The sequence below is a fragment of the Syngnathoides biaculeatus genome, chromosome 14 (genome assembly GCF_019802595.1).
Source record: "Syngnathoides biaculeatus isolate LvHL_M chromosome 14, ASM1980259v1, whole genome shotgun sequence".
NCBI lineage: Eukaryota > Metazoa > Chordata > Actinopteri > Syngnathiformes > Syngnathidae > Syngnathoides > Syngnathoides biaculeatus.
The window spans coordinates 6,722,691-6,746,532 of record NC_084653.1 but is presented as its reverse complement, the minus strand read 5'-3'; the positions used below and the strand labels follow the sequence as shown (position 1 = coordinate 6,746,532).

The window sequence follows — 23,842 nt, the reverse complement described above, 5'->3', positions numbered from 1 at the left end:
GACAATATTCAGACTTTGGGGCGTGCCGGTGAAGTACCCGGATGTGATAGGCCATGTGCACTTCCTTTCGGTGAGCGCTCCTCGTCGCATCAGTCGTTATATCACCTCGTCTGCCAGACGTGCCTCCTCCAGTAGCCACGACAACGACCCTTACCACACAAGTAAGTAGTTAAATTCCTTCATTTATCTTATGGCAGCAGCTACATCTAACAATAATAGAAGCTGCACTGGTTCAAAACGAAACTGGGCCAAGACGAGTAGGTAAAAATGGGACTAGCCAGCTAGCTACACTTGCTACTAGATTTGCCTACTTACCTGCGAGGGCACACTTACTTAAATGTCTTACTGCAATGTCTTTTACCCTTTAGAAAACATCCTAAATGTGATAATGTCACACCAGAGTTTTTGAATGAAAATAATGCAATTGTCCCAAAACGTGGTGGGTATCATGTGCAGGAAGCGTGATTTAAATTTGGTGCTGGATTAGTCCTTTCATCGAGGAAATGATAATTGTACCGTAGTAGTGGTTGTCCACCAGGCGTGGAGAGATGGAGGGGCACTTCTTGCGCATGCGTACTTAATATTTGACCTTGTGACGCACGACCCTGTTGGAGGACACGTGGGTTGAGTAGTTAGCAATATGTCGTTAAACCTCTCATTTCATCCACCCGTTCATCCACTATCTTTTTTTTTTTAAGTATTTATACAAAAGGTAGCAGCCGTAGGGTAAGGATGAAGTTATTAATTGTACCCATGACTAACAATGAAAAGTACAAGTCTTGGAGAAAATGAGTTTTATTTGTAAGATAATTAAAATGTTAAATCCTTCTAACGTTACCATTTTAATCAAATCACCTCTGCGGTTTTGTAGAATGCAGCGATCTACTAGGAGAATGATTGTTTACTTGTACTTTGCTTCCATTCATGACTTGGCAAACATCCATTTTTTTAAAGAAATTTAATTTAACTAATCAATACCACATTGTTGTCAAAACACAACTTTCTTCTTTGTTTATAGAGACATGTATCGTCTCCCCACAATGATGAAGCAGGTGAGGCCCGTGTGCAAGACTCTTGCGCCTCACCTCACACGTGCTTACGCTAAAGACGTCAAGTTCGGTGCTGATGCTCGTGCCCTAATGCTGCAAGGGGTTGACCTGTTGGCTGATACAGTTGCTGTCACCATGGGCCCTAAGGTACCACAAGAACATGTTCAATACACATTGCACTTAATTTGTTAAGGCAATTGGTGTGAATTAAAAAATGACCTGAAGGAAATGAAAGGTTGAATAATAAATAGCTTCATGTTTAAATTGTGTCAAGATCACAGTAAAGCCATTATATGCAGCATGGTAGCATCATTAGATTCACTGGGAGCCGCTCCCAGCTGATGTTGGGTGAAAATTGGGGTACATCCTGCTCACCAGTCAATGGAGTAGCTCATATAGATAATCATTCAAATGCACATTCCCACCCATGGAAAAACTTGGTCTCTAAAGAATCAAGCCAGCATGTGTTTGGAATTTGAGAGGAAGCTGGAGTTCGTGAAGAAACCCAGGCAAGCACAGGTAGACCATTAAGACATCACACTGGAAGATCATGGCTGGTATTTGAACCTCATAACTCTGAGGCACACATGCCAACTATACTGTGCAAACATTTTGTTCTCCCAACTTTTTTCTCGATTTAAAGAGGGGCACTGCGTTGGGTTGGCATGCACCTCCAGAGGTTACTGTGTGCGTGTGTGTGCGTGTGTGTGTGTGTGTAACCCACACACAAAAAACCCTTACCTTAACTATGAAGATGAGCTTCAAACATCTAAGCATTTGCATAAAATTACAAGTACAGTATAAAAATATAGGTTACTTTTCCCAAAACAGTGTACCTTTAAAGGTCAAGTGTCGTCAAATGGATGATTTTTGGTATATTATTAATGAAAAACCCACAGCCAATATGGTCCCATGTGTTTTTTCACCACAAAACATGATTTTGACGTATACAGCTTTTTGTAACTCCCGCCATGAAAATCCTGTCAAGGGATTTGTTTTTGAGAAGAAGCAGGAAGTGACGTAAAAGACAGAGGCGCCCCCTAGTGGACTCGTTTTTCCATTAGTTTTACCTCCGGGAAGGTAGCTCGTTGTTCCTTCGTGTTAGCCAAAATGCGGGCTCATTGCATTGCTGGACATTGCTTGAACACTCGGGAGAATGGAATTACCCTTCATAAGTCTGAAAGAGACCCTGTTCGTTGTGAAAAATGGATTCCACGGGTGCAGAGGACGAGAGCTTTGTGGGTTCCAAATAACAGGTAGGTGTGTGTATATAGCTACTAAAAAAAAAAAAAAGTTTGGGGTGGACCACGTAATCGGTCTCTCTCATAACGTAGCAAAAGATCCGTGTATGAAATGTGTTGATGTGCGCATACAGCTACTAAAAAATAATAATAATAGTTTAGGGCGGACCACGTAATCTGTTTCTCTCATAATGTAACAAAAGATCTGCATATGAAATGTGTCGATGTGCGCGTCCCCCAACTAACAATGTCTTACTCAGCCTCGTCTCGAAAGTGCTCCTCGCGTACTGCGGCGACTTTGAACATACCCCTAAAAGCAACATAGCTCGGCCCCATGCCTTCCTTATATACCATGGGCGGCCGAAACTCACCCACACCGGCTGAGGCGCCGCGTTCGGCGGTCACATCTTCCACGAAGGCTGCGCGTCGGGCTTTGCGACGGGGGCGGCTCTGAAGAATCCAGCCGAGAATGATTTACTCAGTCGAGTGCGAGCATGAAGCGCGCGGGCTCGACTGAACACAAAGCATCCCCGCTCGGCTCGGTCATAAGCCACACCGGCCGGCTGCGATGAGCCGCGATGGCATATCATCTGAATATGGCTCGAAACAGTAGTGTAATATTGCCTTGAGTGCTCGAAACAATAGTGTAATATTGCCCCGGTAACTTCACTTGTTCTGTGGTGTATTCCTTTTTGAAAAGAGCTTCCGTGTTAGAAGGGGCGTTGGGAAAAATCCGAATATCTGTTGTTCGGCTTCCATAAAAGCAGGCACTGAGCGTTTTCAACGGCGGAAGTGTGATGACGTCAAAGACGGAGGACGCGACTAATATGGCGACCACTTGGATGTTGAGGGACACTCAATTGACCTCTCCGTGGATATTGCGCAATCCACGTCACTGACCAATCAGAGGCCAGATATCTGCATAGACCAAAGCCCGTTTTTGCTCCCGCCATTTTCTCAGACAATATTGCATGGTCGAGTATAGGGTTAGCGTTTTATCGCGTATTTGGGTTATTTAACAAAAAATATGGTTAAGAGGTGTAGTCACGGACTTTGTAATAGTGACGACAGGTATCCTGAAAGGGTAGTTGGTGGAGTTCGATTCGTACCCTTTCCAAAACCAAAGACCCAGTACGAAAAATGCCTTCGATGGATCAAACTTTGTGGAAGACTGCATCATCAACTAAATCCATCTAATATCAACCGGAACACATATGTTTGCACGAAGGTATGCCCTATATTTGATTTTCAATACATGTCTCGTATAAATGAATGAGACGTTCTCCGCTAGCATAAGACTGCTACGTGTGAACGATTGACACACTTATTCTTTGTTGAGCGATATTTAGCGATGATTGGACTGCACAAACATATTGATTTCTTGCTGGCTCGCGGCCAGAAGCTTAACCAAACGGTGTTTGCACGAAGATATGCCCTAAATTAGATTTTTAATACACCGCTAGCATAACATTGCTACGTGTGAATGATTGAATGAAATCGGAAGCATGGCGTCTCGCTCAGTTAAGAATGTATTGTATTTAGAATCTATAATATATTGTTGATTTGAATGAAATCAGAAGCATAGAGTCTGTCTCAGTTCAGAATGTATTGTATTGTATTTGCCATTTTTACTGTTTGTCTTACGTGAGCGCACCTAGCGTGACGTCACTTCAGGAGGCGTGGTTAAGTGCCCTGTACGGAGGGGTCAATTGCGCAACTTTGTTCATGGATGACGCGCTCTCCGCTCACTTTTTTTTTTTTCCGTATGGACATTGAAGTGAATACTCATGTATTTTTCATTACAATATCTATTTTAGAATGTTTATAGGGATTAACATTAGTGTAACTTCTTTTTCCCTCAAAACATGTCAAAAGTCAATGGTGTGCTTTCTAGATGGGTAGAGGAATAATCAAAAAAATCCCATTTTATAAATGTATTCTGCCATGTAGAGGTTATGAAAAAGCTGTACACTTTAATTCAAATAGGCCGCCGCCACCTCGAGGTTATGAGAAAGCTGTACTCATAATATTCTACTACTATCTAGGGTTTGTGACAAAGATGCCAATTTGATGAGGGTACAAATGTCTGTATATGTACATTTATGCTCATAACTTTACATCCACGGTAACATTTTTTTTTTTTTGAATGACTGACTGAACAACAACCAAATCTTTTTTTTTTTTTTTTTTTTTTTTTTTTTTTAAATTAAAAATCGTTTTACCTGGCCCTTCATAGTTTCTTTAACTTTTTAAAATGGTACTACTGGCCTATAAATTACAAAATGATTTAGGTCCTGAATACATGTGGGGAGGGCTAAGAGAATAATAAACCGAGTGGGCCTCTGATATGGATGGATCCGAGACTATCATCGACGGCTCCCTTTTGAGAAATCAGTGAGCGCCATTTTCTGAACTCCATTTACCCACAAACAAAGAGAATGCATGGTTAATAAAACTCTGAATTGCGAGTGCTGCTTATATCCGTTTCAAAAAATATGGTGCTTCGATGTGCCGGGGGAACGTGTAATGGAGATGAGCACTGGCCAGAGAGATCACTGGGAGGATATTTGGAGCGCTTTCCCACCCCAAAGCGTAATTTCGATAAATGCAAACGGTGGATTAAGTCTTGTGGCCGACCTCACGACCAGCTGAACGTATCGAAGATAAATCAGCTGTTCCAAGGTAAGCTATTCAATTAGTCGGTGTAGCAGCTATAAAGGAAGGAGGAAGCACTACCCGAGCCGGGCGAAACTCAAAGCTTCCAGCCGCACCTCAGCTCTATTCTCGAGCGTTCTTATCCATGATTAAACACATCACGTGAATACAAATATTTTGGGCCTACATTTACATGTACAGAACGTACATTCAGACTAATAGAGGACACGCATACTTCCATAATTTATGTAAAGTAATTATTCACTATGAACATAGATATCATTTCGAATTGACATGTTTATGTACTGTAAGAATGCAAACTTACCCTGCTTTGCATGAACAATAGGCATCAGAAATCTTATCGCCTTCGATGTCCAACATTATGAGGTGGTTGATTGTTTTGCATGGACGGCCAATGCATTGCAGAAACGTTAACTGGGGTTCCCATTTGGGAAACCTTGACATTATAAATATATAAGTGATTCAGGACTTTCTGTACAGTCTTAGTCGATATTTCTCATACCATGGCAGAAAGGAAACAGAAATACTACCCAGAAGTCGTTCTAATGAATCGCTCATAACATGCTTCAGCCGCACTGCGTCCGCCATTTTGATCGGTAGCTTTGGGTGCATAGCAGCAGTAAGTAGGCGTGGTTAAGGTGCCCTCCGCCTGATCTAACCATTGCCACTCGGGTTAAATAGTGGACCATAGAATCCAAAGCAAATATGGTGAACCAGCATTTAGCTATTATGCTGCACACAAATGGAATAAGATGCCAACAGAAGTTTTTATATCCAAATTAAAAACATCTTAATCCATCTTTTTAGAGTTATTGCCACTTTTAAATTTCTTGCAGTTTGCTCTTTTAATTAAAAAAAAAAAAATTTTTTTTTGTTTTTTTTTTTTTGTTTGTTTTCAAATGCCCTATATGTAAAGCACATTGACTTGGCTTGTGTAAGAACTTTTCAAAGAATTATTCTGAAGTTAAGCATGGGTTGGGAACCTTTTCGACAAAGAGCCATAAATGCCAAGTATTTTAAAATGTAATTTCAAAAGAGCCATACAGTATTTTAAAAACTAAGTACAGTTGTATTTGCATATTTATTTATGACCAACACTTTTGGAGTACAATAAGTTTCTGAACACTTAAAAATAACATGATGTTGCTAACCAATGATGACAAAAGTACTTAAAATTAATGCGACTTCTGGTGCTTCATACATCGTTAGATTAAGCTTCATGCAGGCGTTGAGTCTTCCATCCATTTATTTTGAACCTAATTCAATTTGATTTGCCATCATGATGATATGATGGTGAACAGTTCTTGCCGACAAAGGTATGTCCTTTTATTTGTTTAACTTGTCTTTTTGCAAAGTTGGGAAAATGTTAATTAGCAACATCGAGGACAAATGCTTTGGGATACTCTCAATCTGTGAATTTAGACATGCAGCAGAACCCTCCCTCTCTACAAAGGCTGTCAATTCTTGTTGAAAACTTCAGTAATCCTTTTTTTTTTTTTTCCTCTTTGAGCGACCTTTGTCAAAGGAGGTTCCATAATTTAGTTGTTCCGACACGATTGGTGTTCGACCCTTCTGTGCCTGTGGACATCGACTGCCACACTAAACTACGGCAACCCCACTAGGACAAATTTTCTCTGGGTCATTTGCGTTGGCTCCCACATCAAACTACGGCAATCCCACGAGGACAAACCTCTGCCTCATTTGCGTTGCCTGCACGACAGAAATCACATGTATAGTATGTTGTTATGAAGGCTCCCCGAGCCATATGCAACCACCAAAAGAGCCAGGTATGGCTCGTGAGCCATAGGTTCCCGTCTTAAGTTTTTTTTTTTTGCTAGTTATGCTATACTGTTTGCTGTGGTGTGATTGATTTTAGTTTCGATGTGACACCATGTGTGTAAACATCATCAGTATTGACCTGCCTATACAGGCAATGTGTGGGGCCCTGTAAGCTTTTTCTACTTACAGATGTGAAATGCAATTATTCCTCACTGCCTCATGAGCACCATCATATGGTGGCTTGCATACACACCAAGACACGTGCTAGTATGCAGGCTAACGGTGTAACTAGTGTGTTTGTTTACTTTATTGGAGAAGTTACATTTGCAAATGTTTGAACTCAGTGCGCACATAAGGTGCACCACATTGTAAGGTGCAATGTCTAATGTGGTGACTCTGGTTAAAAAAATAATACAAAAAAAACTTGGAGAGCAAAATCCGCGACTATGCGGGGCGAATGGGCAAGGGCATAGTGTATTTAATTAAAAAAAAATAAAATAAAGAAATTCACGACATAACTTGTTCAGGGAATGTCGAACAAAACATAATTGCTACCTTTTCAATTATAGAATTGGAGGGTCTTATCATTGACGATCCAGTGGTGCTGCTCCAATGATTGACATGTACAACCATCAATGATTATGTGAGCAGTCAGTAATTAAAAAAAAAAAAATGCAGCTAGAACCCCTGAAATGCCAGTTGAAAACCCTTCTACACATTTGTAATACGGATTTCCTTCTACCTATGAGAGGGGGGAAGTATTCTGTATTTTGTCAATTTTTCAAATTATTCTGAAGATAAGCACTTAATTATAACTGTAATACTTTATTTACTTGCACTTTGAAATGTACAGCTAAGTGAATGAGAGCACAGTTGTTAAGTATGAAGTGAGTGTCTAAGTGTCTTCAAACATCTAAGCATTTACATAAAATTATAAGTACAGTATAAAATATAGACTACTTTTTCCCAAAGCAGTGTACCTTAACATTATTGTAATTTTATTTTTTTTTTCCCCCTCAAAACATTCTCATGTATGATTTACACAGACAGAATTTGTAAGATGGGTACAATATTTTAAAGAAGCAAAGCAAATGTAGTTTAGTTATATAGTGCCGAAAATTATGCTGGGGATGTAAATAGTTTAGTGTTTTGTGTCAATTATATCTTGTCATTCTTTTCTGTTTTATTATTCGATAGTTATGCTATTCTGTTTGCTTTGGTGTGATAATTTTTGTTTCGATGTGATACCGTGTGGACAACATTGTCAGTAATAACATGCCTATACAGGCAGTGTGTGGGGCAATGTAAGAATCTTCTGCTTACAGATGTAAAAAGTTATTACATCTCAGCCTTGCACCATCATATGGTAGCTAAAATATGTGCTAGCATGCATCCTACCGGTGTGATCATTTTATTCATGTGTACGTCATCGGACAAGTCACACAATTGTGAACATAAGGCATGCTATCCATTTTGGAGAAAATGTAAGGCTATTAACTGCATCTTCTGGTGTAAAAAAAATATGGTATATTAAATTAAATAGGTATATTAATACTGGGTCCATTTTTTTTTTTTTTTTTTTTTATTCACAAGGGTTGTAATGAACGTAACCCATGCAAATAACGGGGGAATCCTGCAGTCACATTTGAAAAATGTACGGGTGTGGTCAGTCATGCTCCCAGAGATAGTTATGGGTTTGATCCACCAGTCATGCCCGCAGATAAAGTTGTGGGTGTGATTAGGGATTGAATCTCAAGACCTTAAAGGTCAAGTGTCATCCCTATAGATATTGTAATGAAAAATACATATAACATTATTCACTTCAATATCTATATGAAAAATGTGAGCGGACAGCGTGTCATTCTACAACATCCAAGTGGTCGCCATATGCAACATCCCCTGTCCGTGATGTCACTTGGACATTCGCCAATGAAATCATGCGGTGGACCCTATGGGAGACGAACACCCCCTTTCTGACACAGAAGCTCTTTTCGAAGAGGAGAACATCACACAACAAAGTCAAGTTACCGGGGCAATATTAGACTATTGTTTCGAGGCATATTCAGATGATATGCGATCGCAGCTAAACCAACTCCCCGTCCGATCCACTTCCGCGACGGAGATTAGCCATTGCGGCTCATCGCAGCCAGCCGGTGTCGCTCATTTTCGGCGCAGAGAAAGCTTATCACAGAGTCGAGCCGGGCTGCTTTAGGGTGTTGTTCATAGCCGCCGCCTTCCGCAATGAACAACACCGTCAAGCCGGGACGCTTTACGGCGTTGTCGTCGCATGCGACTGACTTTGGCATTGTCTGCAGCGTTGTTCAGAGCCGCTGCCATCCGCGAGCCCAAAGCACAGCCTTCGCTGGCGAAGCAACGCAGCAGGCCGATGGTGTCCGATGCGCACATCGACACATTTAGCATGCCTGTCATATCTACGTAGATCTTTTGTTACATATGAGACCGATTATGTGGTCTGCCCCAAACTATTTTTTTTAGTAGCTGTATACACACCTGTCATTTGGAACCCACGAAGCTCTTGTCCTCTGCACTCGTGCAATCCATTTTTCACGACAAGCCGGATCTCTTGCAAACTTATGAAGGGTAAATCCATCCTCCCGAGTGTTCAAGCAATGTCCAGCAATGCAACAAGCCGGCATTTTGGCTAACACGAAGGAACAACGAGCTACCTTCCCGGAGGTAAAACTAATAGAAACAAACGAGTCCACTTGAGGGCGATCCTGTCCTGTACATCACTTGCTGCTTCTTCTCAAAAAAATCCTTCAAGAGGATTTTCATGGAGAGAGTTACAAAAAGCTGTATATGTCAAAATCATGTTTTGTGGTGGGGAAAAAACGCATGGGTCCATGTCAGCATAACATACTAAAAATCATGCATTTCATGACAGCAGACCTTTAAAATAACTAATTGGATTAATACACCATAACTGTAAATTAAAAATAAAATAAATACATAACTAAAATGGAAAAAATATTCAAACTCAAAAATGTTACTTTCCAATTTCAACTATTAGTAGAACATAATCAGCGTTAGCGGCACATTATAACAAACATTGCTGTTTGCAATCGTGTTGTATTGTTATAATCTAGCGTAATTTACGGCGATATCTATTGTCTATCCATTAATGAAAGCTAGCAGTAGATCTATATCTTCCTACAGCATGTAGAGGGGAAAAGTTTTTAATTTCAAGACAACGCGTACCAAGGGGAAAATGACCGTTCGCATATATATATATATATATATATATATATATATATATACACACACACATATATGGACAGACTAACGTTAGAACTTAGATCAAGTCAAAGTAAATCACAATCTCATACTTATTATAGTAGATACTGTAACATTTACCTGTTATATCCCAGAAAAATTTTCAGTGTAACTGAATTTCCTTTGACAAGACACATAATGTTTATGACTTTCATAGTAAATGCGCTCGCCGCACGTGAAGAACCTCTGAACATGCACTTTTGGCATAACTCGGGGCCCTGGCTAGCCTTTTTTCATCATTACCCATTTTTTTAACAAAATAATTTTTCATTAGCCACTTTTCTATAATCGCAGCCAAAAAATAGCCAATCATATGCTGGTCAAACTGGGGTGTACTAACATGACTAATACTCTTTCTTGTTGTTTAGGTTTATGCATACAAATAACTTTCAGATGTAAATGTGATACAAGCAATTATATTTTATATTAGTAACTGAATCTAATAAGTCATAGAGATGTCATAAATATAAAGTTTTCCAATCCTCTTCTATACTCCTGACTGTAGAAAATAACATCTCTGTTCAACACTAAGTTTTTGCATGATTCCTGCCATAAAAATTCTTTTTTTACTGCTCGCCAAGTTACAGAAACTTATCAAAATCAAACAATTCTTCAGGGCCTTCAATTTTAACAATTAACAGTTCATTTACACTTTGTTTTAAGACAGTTCCTAATGGACGTCTTTACAATGTTATGCCTGCTGAAGCCTTGTTCTATGTCAACTACATCTTTGCAGTTGAGGCAAACTTGTGATCAGCCATCTGCTGATGCTTCACAAAGTCATCCAACTTCGGCGCAACCGATGTTTTCAGCGTGTCAGAACATTTTTTTTCTTCTACTGTTAATTCACCATTGGCAGAAAAAAATTGAGTCCCTCAATTTGACCCACTTGAATTTAGAAAACCATTACTGGCAAATCATTTAGCTCTGCCCAGCTTGGCGAATAGATTTTCCGACAGCAAAGTTGTGTTGGGCGTCTTTCCTGTGTAATGGGCATCTGTCAAAGTTGGCAGCTGACAAACTGCACTTATACCACTGCCGTCCTTTTGTTTTTTGGAAGATAATTCCAAAGGCTTATAAATTTTCTGTAGCATGAACTGATGGCGAGAAAGCGTGGGTTTGACGCGGAACACGGATGGAGTTGTCTCCGACGAAAATTGTCCGCTAAAGCTAGCAATCAAATACAAATTCTTGTGGAATCGTATGCTAGGATAAACAGGCAATTTACACGTTGGCCAATTTTTTTTCGCCATTTTAAAACTTAAGTCGCCAGACTCAGTATGTGTTCGCATATGGCGAGGGCCCTGTAACTTCCGAACGTGCTTAGTACGGTTAACCTGCATTTCCTGTTTCCGGGTGAATACTGATTATTTAGGAGCAGACTTGTTTAGTTAACGTTTATGAAGTAAACACGTGAATTAATGTCAAGACTCCACAAAATAAGCGACATCTTTAAATATCCATTTTTTTTTCTACTTGTAACAAATTTTACACACATGATTTTTTTCCTGTTTGACTGTGCAAATTTGTGAGCGCGATGGAATGCAAATGTGAGTGACTGACACTATATATGAACCAACTCCGCAACATCTTGTTGCAGGGCCGTACAGTCATCATCGAGCAAAGCTGGGGCAGCCCGAAGGTGACCAAGGACGGTGTAACTGTGGCAAAGAGCATCGACTTGAAGGACAAGTACAAGAACATTGGTGCCAAGTTGGTTCAGGATGTGGCCAACAACACCAACGAGGAGGCAGGTGATGGCACCACTACCGCCACCGTGCTGGCACGTGCCATTGCCAAGGAGGGCTTCGACACCATCAGCAAAGGCGCCAACCCTGTAGAGATCCGTCGCGGCGTCATGCTGGCCGTTGAGACTGTCATCAGCGAGCTCAAGCGCCTCTCCAAACCTGTCACCACCCCAGAGGAAATTGCACAGGTGAGTGTTCATAATGAGTCATTTCACAATGTTTTAAATATAGATAAAGGTATTTTTGGTATGCTTTTTTTTTTAGGTTGCAACCATCTCAGCCAATGGCGACACAGATATTGGGAGTGTCATCTCCAATGCAATGAAGAAAGTTGGTCGCAAAGGAGTCATCACTGTGAAGGTGAGCAACTTCTCATATCACTTTCGCGAAGATAAAAATCAGAAGTAATCATTATGTGGATTGTGGTTCATAACTGGACCCCGATGCCTTTTTTTTAACAGTATTTTAACATTCCATTTTAATTTAACATGCGCAGTTGGGATTTACAGTAGTGGAATCACAGTTCTATGGTAGCAGGATTGAATGTAGGGTTGGCCTTGTGGTGTGGCCTTTGCATGTTCTTTCTATGGTTGTGTGGGCTTTCTTCTGGTACCTGCAACATTTCCTTGAAGACTCTAAATTGGGAAAGGGTGCGAATGTTAAACTTAATCTTTGTCTACAGTAATGTTTAAAATAATAGCAGTCCAATGTGACAAACCAGATGAAGCCACGTTTTCAGTATTTTTTTTTATTGCTATGTTACCAGTAGGTGCAGTAGTTTCCCAGAAAACAAGATGTGGCATTAATGATATGAACACTCTTAAAGCCCAAGTGTCATGCCTACAGATATTGTAATGAAAAATACGTATAACATTATTCACTTCAATGTATATATGAAAAAATAAATATGAGCAGAGAGCGTGTTATACATGTGTAAAGTTGCAGAAGTCTCATTCAACATTCAAGTGGTAGCCGTATTTGCTGCATCTTCTGTCCGTGATGTCACACTGGGACATTCGCCATTGAAAACACCCTGTACCACCTACTATGGGAGAAGAACCCGCCCCTTCTGACACGAAAGCTCTTTTCGAAGAAGAGAACATCTCGCAACCGAGTGAAGTGACTGGGGAAATATGACCTTATCGTTTCGAGTGGATCACGGCCAAACCACAAAAACTGAAGTTATCAATTTTGCGAAATTCAGGTGTGAATCAAGTGGCCCCTACTTAAGGAGGAAGCCAGCACCTGTCGAACATGCATTTCTCTTTGAAAGCCTGAGAAAATTTGATCGTTCAACACGTTGTTGAGGAGAAATGTGTACTTTGATTAAAAGTTTAATTGGAGAGGGGATGCCTTATAAAGAGGTGCAAAAAATTATAGGTTTAGCTAAAATGATCTGTCTTAAAATGGAGAGCAAAACCTGAGACGCGTGGCAGAAAATGGAAGTCAACCATCCAAATGGATTGCAGAATTACCAGAATGGTAAAGGCTCAGCCAATGTTCAGCTCCAGGATGATCACAGACAGTCTGTACTGCAGACGTGATTTTTCCATTATAGGCGGAATTGTCTTTTTAAATTGCATGGATTAATAAAAACAAAAAAAACAATTCAATATTCCGACTGTAACCCGTGCCACAATCCACACTTGTTCATTTTCCAGTGCGACTTGCAAGCAAGGCGGAAAATTTGATACGCGTCTGATTGAAAACGCTTTTTGTATACGGGGCAGTTTATGGGGCCATTTGCAGTCACTGTGATTTGACGGGAACAGTTGCGCCCGCGTGCCATCACACTCTCAAATCTGCACAGTCGAGCACAAAAAATCATGTGTGTAAAATTTGTTACGAGTAGAAATACACAGCCTGATCGAGGATGAAAGCACAGACAATACAGTGCACAAAAAGCTAATTCTGTATTTTAAATATACTGTAGGAATGTTAAATAATAAATGTTTGGGAGCATCATTCAGCTTTCAACATATATTGCTAAAGACAGTCTGCAAGCAATAATTCAGCTTTACATCAAGAAAAACACAGGGATATCATTGTGGGTTAAAAAATATAATAAATGAAACAAAGTTGCGCGCGTCCTTTCAAATTTGTAGTTCATAGTTGGCTTGGTTTGGTTAGCAATGTATTTTTTTGTTTGACATTTTCATTCTAAGTTTGCAAAAACACAAAATTGTTCTTAAAAATGTTCTGATGGGAATGTAAATGCTGTAATTTGAATCTTTAATAAACCATGTAGCTTCAATGGATGACACTGATCTGACCACAGTGCATACGTCTGTTGCTCACAGTGGTCAAAGGGACCTTAGTGTGTTTGCTCAGACACGAGGTGAGAGTTCAGACGCAATTACTTGTAAAAATGTCTTATTTACTGACAATGAAACATGACGTTAATAATTGTCGTCGAGTTCTCTCGAATCTTGTCTCCAAAACATCCAACTTTGGCTGTCCCTCTAATGATCTCATTTCTAATCCTATCCAACCTGCTCACTCTGAGCGAGAACCTCAACATCTTCATTTCTGCCACCTCCAGTTCTGCTTCCTGTTGTTTCTTCAGTGCCACAGTCTCTAATCCGTACATCATGGCCGGCCTCACCACTGTTTTGTAAACTTTGCCCTTTATCCTAGCAGAGACTTTTCTGCCACATAACGCACCAGAGACCTTCCGCCAGCTGTTCCAACCTGCTTGAACCCGTTTCGTCACTTCCTTACCACACTCACCATTGGTCCGTACTATTGACCCCAAGTATTTGAAGTCGTCCACCCTCGCTATCTCTTCTCCCTGGAGCTTCACTCTTCCCCCACCGCCCCTCTCATTCATGTACACATACTGTTTTACTTCGGCTATTGTTCCTTTCCAGTGCGTGCCTCCATCTTTCTAATTGGTCCACCAGCTGCTCCCTGCTTTCACTGCAGATCATAATATAATCTGCGAACATCATGGTCCAAGGGGATTCCAGTCTAACCTCATCTGTCAGCCTATCCATTACCACTGCAAACAGGAAGGGGCTCAGAGCTGATCCCTGATGCAGTCCCACTTCCACCTTAAATTCTTCTGTCACACCAAAGGCACACCTCCCCATTGTTCTTCTGCCATCATACATGTCCTGTACTATTTTAACATACTTCTCTGCCACACCAGACCTACGCATGCCGTACCACAGTTCCTCTCTTGGTACTCTTGTCATAGGCTTTCTCTCGATCCACAAAGACACAATGTAGCTCCTTCTGACCTTCTCTATACTTTTCCACTAGCATCCTCAAGGCAAATAATGCATCTGTGGTACTCTTTCTAGGCATGAAACCATACTGTTGCTCGCAGATACTTACTCTGTCCTGAGTCTAGCCTCCACTACTCTTTCCCATAACTTCATTGTGTAGCTCATCAACTTTATTCCTCTATAATTCCCACAGCTCTGAACATCGCCTTTGTTCTTGAAAAAGGGAACTAGAACACTTTTCCCCCATTCTCAAGCATCTTTTCGCCCACTAGTATTCTGTTGAATAAGTTGGTCAAAAACTCCACAGCCATCTCTCCAAATTGCTTCCATACCTCCACCCTTACCTGCTGCACATCCTTCCCATCTCTATCCCTCTGTCTGGGCAACCTGTAAAGATCCTTTTCTCCTTCTTTCGTGTCCAACTTGGTGTACATGTCTTCATATGCCTCTTGTTTAGCCTTTGCCACCTCTACCTTTGCCCTACGTCGCATCTCGATGTACTCCTTTCGCCTCTCCTCAGTCCTCTCAGTGTCCCACTTCTTTGCTAATCTCTTTCCTCGTATGACTCACTGTATTTTGGGGTTCCACCACCAAGTCTCCTTCTCCCCTTTCCTTCCAAAAGACACACCAAGTACTCTCCTGCCTGTCTCTCTGACTACCTTGGCTGTCGTAGTCCTGTCTTCCGGGTGTTTCTGCTGTCCATCGAGAGCCTGTCTCACCTCTTTCCGAAAGGCCGCACAACATTCTTCCTTTCTCAGCTTCCACCACATGGTTCTCTGCTCTACCTTTGTCTTCTTAATCTTCCTACCCACCACCAGAGTTATCCTACACACCACCGTCCTATGCTGTTGAGCTACACTCTCCCCTACCACTACTTTACAGTCAGTAATCTCCTTCAGATAACATCGTCTGCACAAAATATAATCCACCTGCGTGTTCCTACCTCCACTCATGTAGGTCACTATATGTTCCTCCCTCTTCTGGAAATAAGTGTTCACTACAGCCATGTCCATCCTTTTTGCGAAGTCCACCACCATCTGTCCCTCAAAGTTCCTTTCCTGGATGCCGTACTTACCCATTACTTCTTCATCGCCCCTACAATATGCACCAATCACAACTCTCTCGCTGTCTGGGATGCTCAGAACTACTTCATCGAGTTCCTTCACGCATTTATCCAGGCTTGGGACCGGCCTCCAGATTGCACTGGTTTGTGCCCCCATAGGACTGCATTTTTGAGAGTGTCTCTAATAGTTTCTTTTTTTTCCCCCTTTCGTATCCTGAATTTTCCTTTGTCACTCGAGACAATATTTTTCCGAGGAGGAGTTTCATAAACTAAATTTTTCACTATTAGAGACGCTCTCAAAGCATTTTTCACTATTTGAGAGCGTCTCTAATAGTGAAAAATATTGTCTCGAGTTACAAAGGAAAATTCAGGATCCGAAAGGGGAAAAAATAGGTGCTGGACTCACAGCCCCCAAATTCCACCAAACCTAAACATCCTGTATCGTCGCGATAGAGCTGCTCTCCCATTGGCTATCGCTGTAGCATCTTCCTGGCATCCATTTGGCTAGGAGGAACATCGTTCTTTACCCATGATGCTTTTCGTTTCCCTTGGGCACTCAAGTGTTACTGAATAACACGCTGTCACAAGGTAGCACACATTGGAAAAAGTACAGTATTTTTGTGAGGGTTTTTTGGGGGGGGTTTGCAAGTTTATTCTTCTTTCTTCCCCGTGGCCCCCTATAAACTTGTGGAATTAAGTTGTGCGTATGTTTGTATGTATGTTTTCGCTTACCTGTCAAACGTTTGCCACGTCCTCCGTCCCCCATGATGCCTCTTACTTGTCAGTCACCCTTCATATGGTCACCCAACGGCAAAGGAAAATGAACATAATTTTTAGAATTTTTTTTTTTTACGTTGAATGCTTTTTTTTTTGGCAGGGGGTCGGGGGGCTTGGAACAGTTTAGGGTATTTACATGTAAAAAGCGCTTCTATTTAAAAAAAAAAAAAAAATTCATGTTACGGAACAAATGAATTTAGTAAGTAGAGGTACTACTGTATCTACATCTCACCAAGCCACTGTCATTTTGTCTTACCGTACTATCTGTTTTAATGGCAGTAAAGCTGTTCATTAAAATTTTCTCTATTGTGCTCTTCCAGGATGGGAAAACTCTTCATGATGAGCTGGAGGTCATTGAGGGTATGAAGTTTGACCGTGGTTACATCTCCCCATACTTTATTAACACCGCTAAAGGTAAGAAGCCTCCTTTTTGACCCACCCAACTGCCAAACAACTCCCTGTATAGTTGCTTCAAATGGCATGGTATTGATTGTATATGTACAGGTCAGAAATGTGAGTTCCAGGATGCTTACCTGCTACTCAGTGAAAAGAAAATCTCCAGTGTCCAGAGCATCGTTCCTGCCCTGGAGATCGCCAACCAGCACCGCAAGCCCTTGGTCATTGTGGCTGAGGATGTGGATGGAGAAGCCCTCAGCACTCTTGTTCTTAATAGGTCAGCTAAGGAAAAACAAAAGTCATTCCATACTCTCATAAAAAAAAAAAAAAGAATGGAAAACATACATGGGTGTCTTTGTCTATATAGGCTGAAGGTTGGTCTGCAGGTGGTTGCAGTCAAAGCGCCAGGATTTGGGGACAACAGGAAGAACCAGCTAAAGGATATGGCCATTGCCACCGGCGGCACTGTAAGTCCAGTTTTCGATCTTGTGCAACAAAGCCTGAAGAGAAAAAATGAGTCCTTGTAAAACTAGTTACCTTTCAGAAAAGAAACATTTGTACATTTAATCAAACATGCATATGCAAAATGACATTAAGTTTACAATAATAAAAAAAAACTAAGCTAAAAAGTTTGTCATACAAGTGGAAAGAAGTTATTACTTTTTTTTTTTTAATTGAAAATAAAAACTTGCTTTCATTATCAAACACTGCATCTTTCAAGTTAATATTGGCCTTTGAGATTCAAACCACATCCTCCCATTTGTTTGACATCCTTCCTCAGGTTTTCGGTGACGATGCTGTGGGCATGGCTCTGGAGGACATCCAGGCGCACGACTTTGGTAAAGTTGGCGAGGTGCAGATCACCAAAGACGACACGCTGCTCCTGAAGGGCGCCGGCGCACCTGCCGATGTCGAGAGGCGGGCGGCTGAGATCGTGGAGCAACTTGAGAACACGACCAGCGACTACGAGAAGGAGAAGCTCAACGAGCGCTTGGCCAAACTTTCAGATGGCGTGGCCGTGCTCAAGGTGCGCATGCGAGGAAAGATGCTGTAATCGTCACAAACGCGGTCCAAACAAGTGTTTGTCGTGCAGATCGGAGGGACGAGCGATGTTGAGGTGAACGAGAAGAAAGACCGTGTGACTGACGCCTTGAATGCCACGCGGGCAGCTGTGGAGGAAGGCATCGTGCCTGGCGGCGGCTGTGCTCTTCTGCGCTGTATTCCCTCCCTGGACGCCATCAAACCTGCTAATGCTGACCAGAAGATTGGTTAGTAAACTGCTGGCACATGGATGCCATTTTTTTAATGACTGACTTACACCAAATCCGACTGAACTGAAAAGAATAGCCAATCACTTGGGCACCAGTTTTGAGTAGGTTGTGGGAACATCAGATTCCAGCCCATCCAAATGCACATAAGATTTCACAGAAAATGCTTAAATTTCCTAATTTTAAGAAAGTTAGACCCTACAGACTGCTGTGTTCCTACCAAGCCATATAAGAAGTTGTCACAGCATAAAACTATTCATATATTGTTATACTATAATACTTAAAGTGCCACAGATACCTAAACCAAGATTTTTTTTTTAGTATGTTTTTAAATTTTTTTAAAAAAGGCAGCTGGAATGGAGCATCTGTTTTTTCACCACACATATATGGATTTTTGCATCCCCCGCCATGAAAATCCTCTTGAGGCATTTTTGTTGGAGAAAAACCAGGAAGTGATGTTTTTTGCAATAGCAGGGTTGAGTGTTTATATTGGTTTATCCTTAATGTGCCGGTGAAAAATTACTTTTTAAAATGTCTTTCATTGTGTTAGCCAAAATGCCGGCTCGTCGTATTGCTGGATTTTGCTCAAACACTCGGATGGATTCACTCTTCATACTTTTTCAAAACACCCGTTTGTTGTGAAAAATGGATTGCACAGGTGCAAAGGACTAGAGCTTTTTGGGTTCTAAATGGCAAGTAGATGTGTATAAACAATATATATAATATATACACAAAACAATAAAATAGAAGTACAGAGACAGTTAAGCAGCGTGCAACACTAACTAGACGTATACTCACCAAACTCGAACAACTTCTCCGAAAGCAGCAATCATTAAAGGCTCTGTCTGCGTCAGACGACGTAATCCTTCATCTCAGAATTTCACAGAAAATCCGCGTCGTAATAACTTCAGAAAGTTGGGTTCTGGACGCAGAGGTGGATCGGGCGGGGAGGAGGTTTTTGGCCGCGTCCGGGAAGGAGAAAGGTGCCCCCCACCGGCGTCTGGACACTACTTACTTCGTCCGGCATGGTTCCTCCTGAATACGCTACATACACAAGTCATTTTGAATATTTGATCGGGTTCCTCATCCTCGTCAGTCTGTTGTCAGTTAGAAGTGATCCGCACAATGTCTAATAAGGTTCAAAATGAGAAGGTAGTATGGCCCCGGCCACTTCACTTCCTTCTAAGATGTTCTCTTCTTCAAAAAAGAGCTTCAGGTTCAGACAGGGCGTCAGAAAAATCTGAAAATCTCTCTTGTTAATCTGCCATAGCAGGTGGTTCAGTGTGTTTCTATGGGGACTGTCTCAGGGTGACAGCTGTAAATGACGTACCAGGCTATATGGCTACTACTGCGATGTCGCGTGAGACTTCTGCAACTTTGTGCATGAGTGACACGCTCTCAGCTCATTTTTTTTTTTTCTATTTGCCGCCAAAATGAATGAAAGTGGCCTACGTCCTGCTCTGTGCATTCAAGTGAATGGGGGGGCCTGAGCATCTTATGTCCCGTTTACCCGTGCCCACATCCTCTCGGTTGCAAATCCGCTTCTTCCTCAGCTGTTGTTAGATCTTATTAGTTGATAAAAGTGATCAAGTTCAATGCTCTGTATGTCCAATCTCAAAATCAAATACCGGTGCTCTGACTGTTACACTGGCTCGCTATTTAACCCAGCTAGACCTCTAGAGATCAAAGCGCTTCAAAACTGGATTGATGAATTCATGTTATCTGGAAACAGGGGGGGTATATTTTCAACAAGTTTTCTGCATAAACTGCTATCAGAGAAATATGAAACTAGCAATTAAGAATTGTGAAGCATTTATTTTGGTGAAAACATGCCTTATGACCAAAGCAAACCATTTTGATGAACCTTTAGTGATGTACTACGATGTACTTGTTTTGATATCTTCAAACATTTTTTTTTTTAGCTTAATGAAATGAGTCCTCTGCTGGTTGTGACCACATAGTGATGTAAAATCCTTTCTTCTACATAGATTTGCTCCTCAGCAATTAGTTTAGGACAAAGTCATTTACTGCCTCAAAAGGCAGCAGAGGAAAACAAAGTGGAACCAACCATGTAATGTAGAACCATTTGCAGAGTGCAATGATTAAAAGCCAAGGTTTACTCGCAAGGATTTGTTCCTTTTTTGTAAAAAGAAGCTACTCTATTAAATATATTCTAAACAAATTTAGGCTGCTCTGATCTAACCATCTTTATATCCTCCCTGTCAGGTGTGGACATCATTAGACGGGCATTGCGCATCCCCGCCGTGACCATTGCCAAGAACGCTGGCGTGGAGGGCTCGCTGGTGGTGGAGAAGATCCTGCAAGGACCTGCCGAGATGGGCTACGACGCCATGTTGGGCGAATACGTCAACATGGTGGAGAAGGGCATCATCGACCCCACCAAAGTAAGGTCTTCTATGGACAATGTAGGTAGTCCCAAAGAAAAGGGGGTGTTGGGAGGGGGACTGGGATAGTGATGCTTACTGTAACGCCCTCTCATGTGGACAAAGAGAGCCACAGTCACCAATGCATTTACAGAAAGGGCTTCGTATGTACCAGGCCTCAGCCAAGATGAAACGTTTGCTGTGCGTGCAGTCACAGATGCTGACGAGTTTTTCTCTCTGTGCAGGTGGTTCGCACGGCTCTCCTGGACGCAGCAGGCGTGGCCTCGCTTCTCTCCACAGCTGAGGCGGTCGTCACAGAGATCCCCAAGGAGGACAAGGAAATGCCGGCCGGCGGAATGGGCGGCATGGGCGGAATGGGCGGTGGTATGGGTTTCTAAAAGACAACTGCCCGGCTTATCTCATCCTCCCCTCCACCACTGTATAGACTAAACAGAATGGCGCCTCTGAGACTCTGCACCCATAACAGGAAGTTGGTACTACCAGCTGTGTACCCCTCGATTGGCCTGCCCTAAGAAGCCAGCATCCGGGAGTAGATCTGCTTGTTTTCCACATCATGCTGTAAAATGTGTGACCGTGGGGGGGGCATTTTCTTCCCCTGCAGGAACTCTCCACCAAGTTTACTGTGGTGGTGCCTTCTATGGGTCATGCCTATGTTGACCACATTAATAGTAAGTTAAAGCCCACTCCCAAGAGTTTGTTGTTGGGATTTAAAAGTAAGGATAATAACCATCAGTCATGGGTCATTGTATGGATCTCTGTGGAAATCTGTCTCAACTTCCTGTAAAGATCATATGTTTAAAAAGATAAAAGGTTACCTGTTAGAAAGAAAATATCATCAAGCAGAGTGTGGAGTGAAGCTAGGAATATTGCTATCATTGTATTTGTCTTGACTTAATTTTTGTTTTTTTATATATGTCATGGTTTTGCCCTGCTGATGAAGTGGGTGAATCCTTTTTTTGATTTAATTAAACCAACTTTTCAAATGATTTGGGTTTCATTGTTTACTTGATAGCAGCATGGTGGAACACCTGCAGGGCACTGGCGTCATACTGTAGTTCTGAGGACCAGGGTTCAAATCCTGGCCTACTACTCCTGTGTAGAGTTTGCATGATCTCCCCATGCCTGCATGGATTTTGTCCAGGCACTCTGGTTTCCTCCCACCTCCCAAAAACATGTATTCATTGGAGACTAAATTGCTTCTTGGTGTGATAGTGAGTGTGACTTGGCTGTCTCCATGTGCCCTGCGATTGGCTGGCAACCAGTTCAGCGTGTACCCTGCCTCCTGCCCTTTGACAGCTGGGATAGATGTCAGCATTCCCTTTGACCCTTGTGAGGATAAGCAGCTAAGAAAATGGATGAATTGACATAATATAATGTACTATACTAGCAGTACTAATTTTGTGAGGTAGTTGAATCAATTTTTTGGGAGGGGGGTTCCCCATCTATATTAATTACAAATTAGGGTTTGGGTTTATGCATTAACAAAAATAAGCATTGTTCATTTTTTAATGTTGACTAATGGATTTTTTTTCCCCCCATTTTTATTCATCCATCCATATTATACCATGTATCTGTGGTCCGGTCGTGGGGGGATTAGCTTTAGCCCAGACTTCCCTTTCCCAGCCACTTCATCAAGCTCTTCCGGAGGGATCCCGAGGCGTTCCCAGGCCAGTTGAGGGCTGTAATCCGAATCAGATGCCCCAGCCACCACATCTGGTTCCTCTCAATGCGGAGGAGCTATAGCTCTTCTCTGAGCCCTTCTTGGAATCTGAGATTTGACTTCCCGATGGACCCTTCTCTCCAGCACCCCTAAACAGACCTTACCGGGAGTGTGATCCCCTGTACTTGGAACACACCCTCTGGTCGCCCTTCTTTAAAATGGGGAAAAGCACCTCAGTCTGGCAATCTAGTGGCACTGTTCCCAATGTCCACGCAATGTTGCAGAGGCATGTCAACCAGTATAGCCCCACAACATCCAGAGCCTTGAGGAACTCTGGATGAATCTCATCAACCCCCAGGGCCTTGCCACCAAGGAGCTTTTTATCCACCTCAGTGACCTCAACCCAAGAGATAGGAGAGCCCGCCTCAGAGACTCCAGACTCTGCTTCCTCATGGGAAGGTGTGTCGTTGGAATTCAGGAGGTCTTCGAAGTATTCTCCCCATCGACTCACACTCACTCCTGAATCGAGGTCAGCAGTGCCCCATCCTCACTATACACTGTTGAAAGTGCACTGCTACCCCCTCCAGAGACACCAGATGGTGGACCAGAATTTCTTCGAAGCTGTCTGGAAGTCTTTCTACATTGCCTCACAGAATTCCCCGCCCGAGATTTTGCTTCAACAACCATCAAATCTGCATTTCGGTTGGTCAACCAGTACCCGACCACCATACGGCCACAGCTCCATTTGCCTGCCTCAGCAAAGGAGGCGTTGTATACGGTCCACTCGGACTTGATGTCCTGCGCCTCCCCCAGAACATGAACAAAGTTCTTTCGGAGGAGGGAGTCGAAGCGCCTTTTTACAGGGGATTCTGCCAGCCGTTCCCAGCAGACCCTCACAATACCTTTGGCTCTTCTACGTTTGCCATTTTCCCCCACCACCGCCATCAACTCACCACACGGTGGTGATCAGTTGACAGCTCACATTTACATGTGTGGCTTGAAAATTGTGTTGTGAAAATTGTGGGCAATCCATGATGAGCACAGAAGTCCAGTAACAGATCAGGGGGGCTTCCAGGTTTCACTGTCATTACCCACATGAGCTTTGAAGTCCCCCAGCAGAACGATGGAGTCCCCATTGGGAGCACTCTCTAGCACCCCCTCTAAGGTCTCCAAAAAGGCTGGGTACTCTGAACTGTTGTTAGGACAAACAGTCAGGTCCCGAGGCCCCACCGGACAGAGGGAGGCTACCTCCTCGT

The 23,842-nt window shown here is 42.3% G+C and overlaps 1 protein-coding gene across 1 annotated transcript; it reads left to right on the top strand.

The window, feature by feature from the left end:
- The first annotated feature begins 12 nt into the window (after positions 1–12).
- On the top strand, positions 13–21,912 carry hspd1 (heat shock 60 protein 1). Its single transcript, XM_061840809.1, has 11 exons — positions 13–161; positions 1,019–1,196; positions 11,640–11,975; positions 12,052–12,147; positions 17,178–17,271; positions 17,362–17,530; positions 17,621–17,720; positions 18,035–18,280; positions 18,347–18,521; positions 20,748–20,926; positions 21,151–21,912. Exons 2-11 carry the CDS (start codon positions 1,023–1,025, stop codon positions 21,301–21,303), a joined length of 1,722 nt encoding a protein of 573 aa, XP_061696793.1. The 5' UTR covers positions 13–161; positions 1,019–1,022; the 3' UTR covers positions 21,304–21,912.
- The last annotated feature ends 1,930 nt before the right edge of the window (positions 21,913–23,842 follow it).

Coding starts and splice junctions, on each gene's coding strand:
- hspd1 (XM_061840809.1), top strand. CDS start 1,023: ATGTATCGTCTCCCCACAATGATGAAGCAGGTGAGGCCCGTGTGCAAG. Junction 1,197..11,639: donor CTGTCACCATGGGCCCTAAG/GTACCACAAGAA, acceptor ATCTTGTTGCAG/GGCCGTACAGTCATCATCGA. Junction 12,148..17,177: donor AAGGAGTCATCACTGTGAAG/GTGAGCAACTTC, acceptor GTGCTCTTCCAG/GATGGGAAAACTCTTCATGA.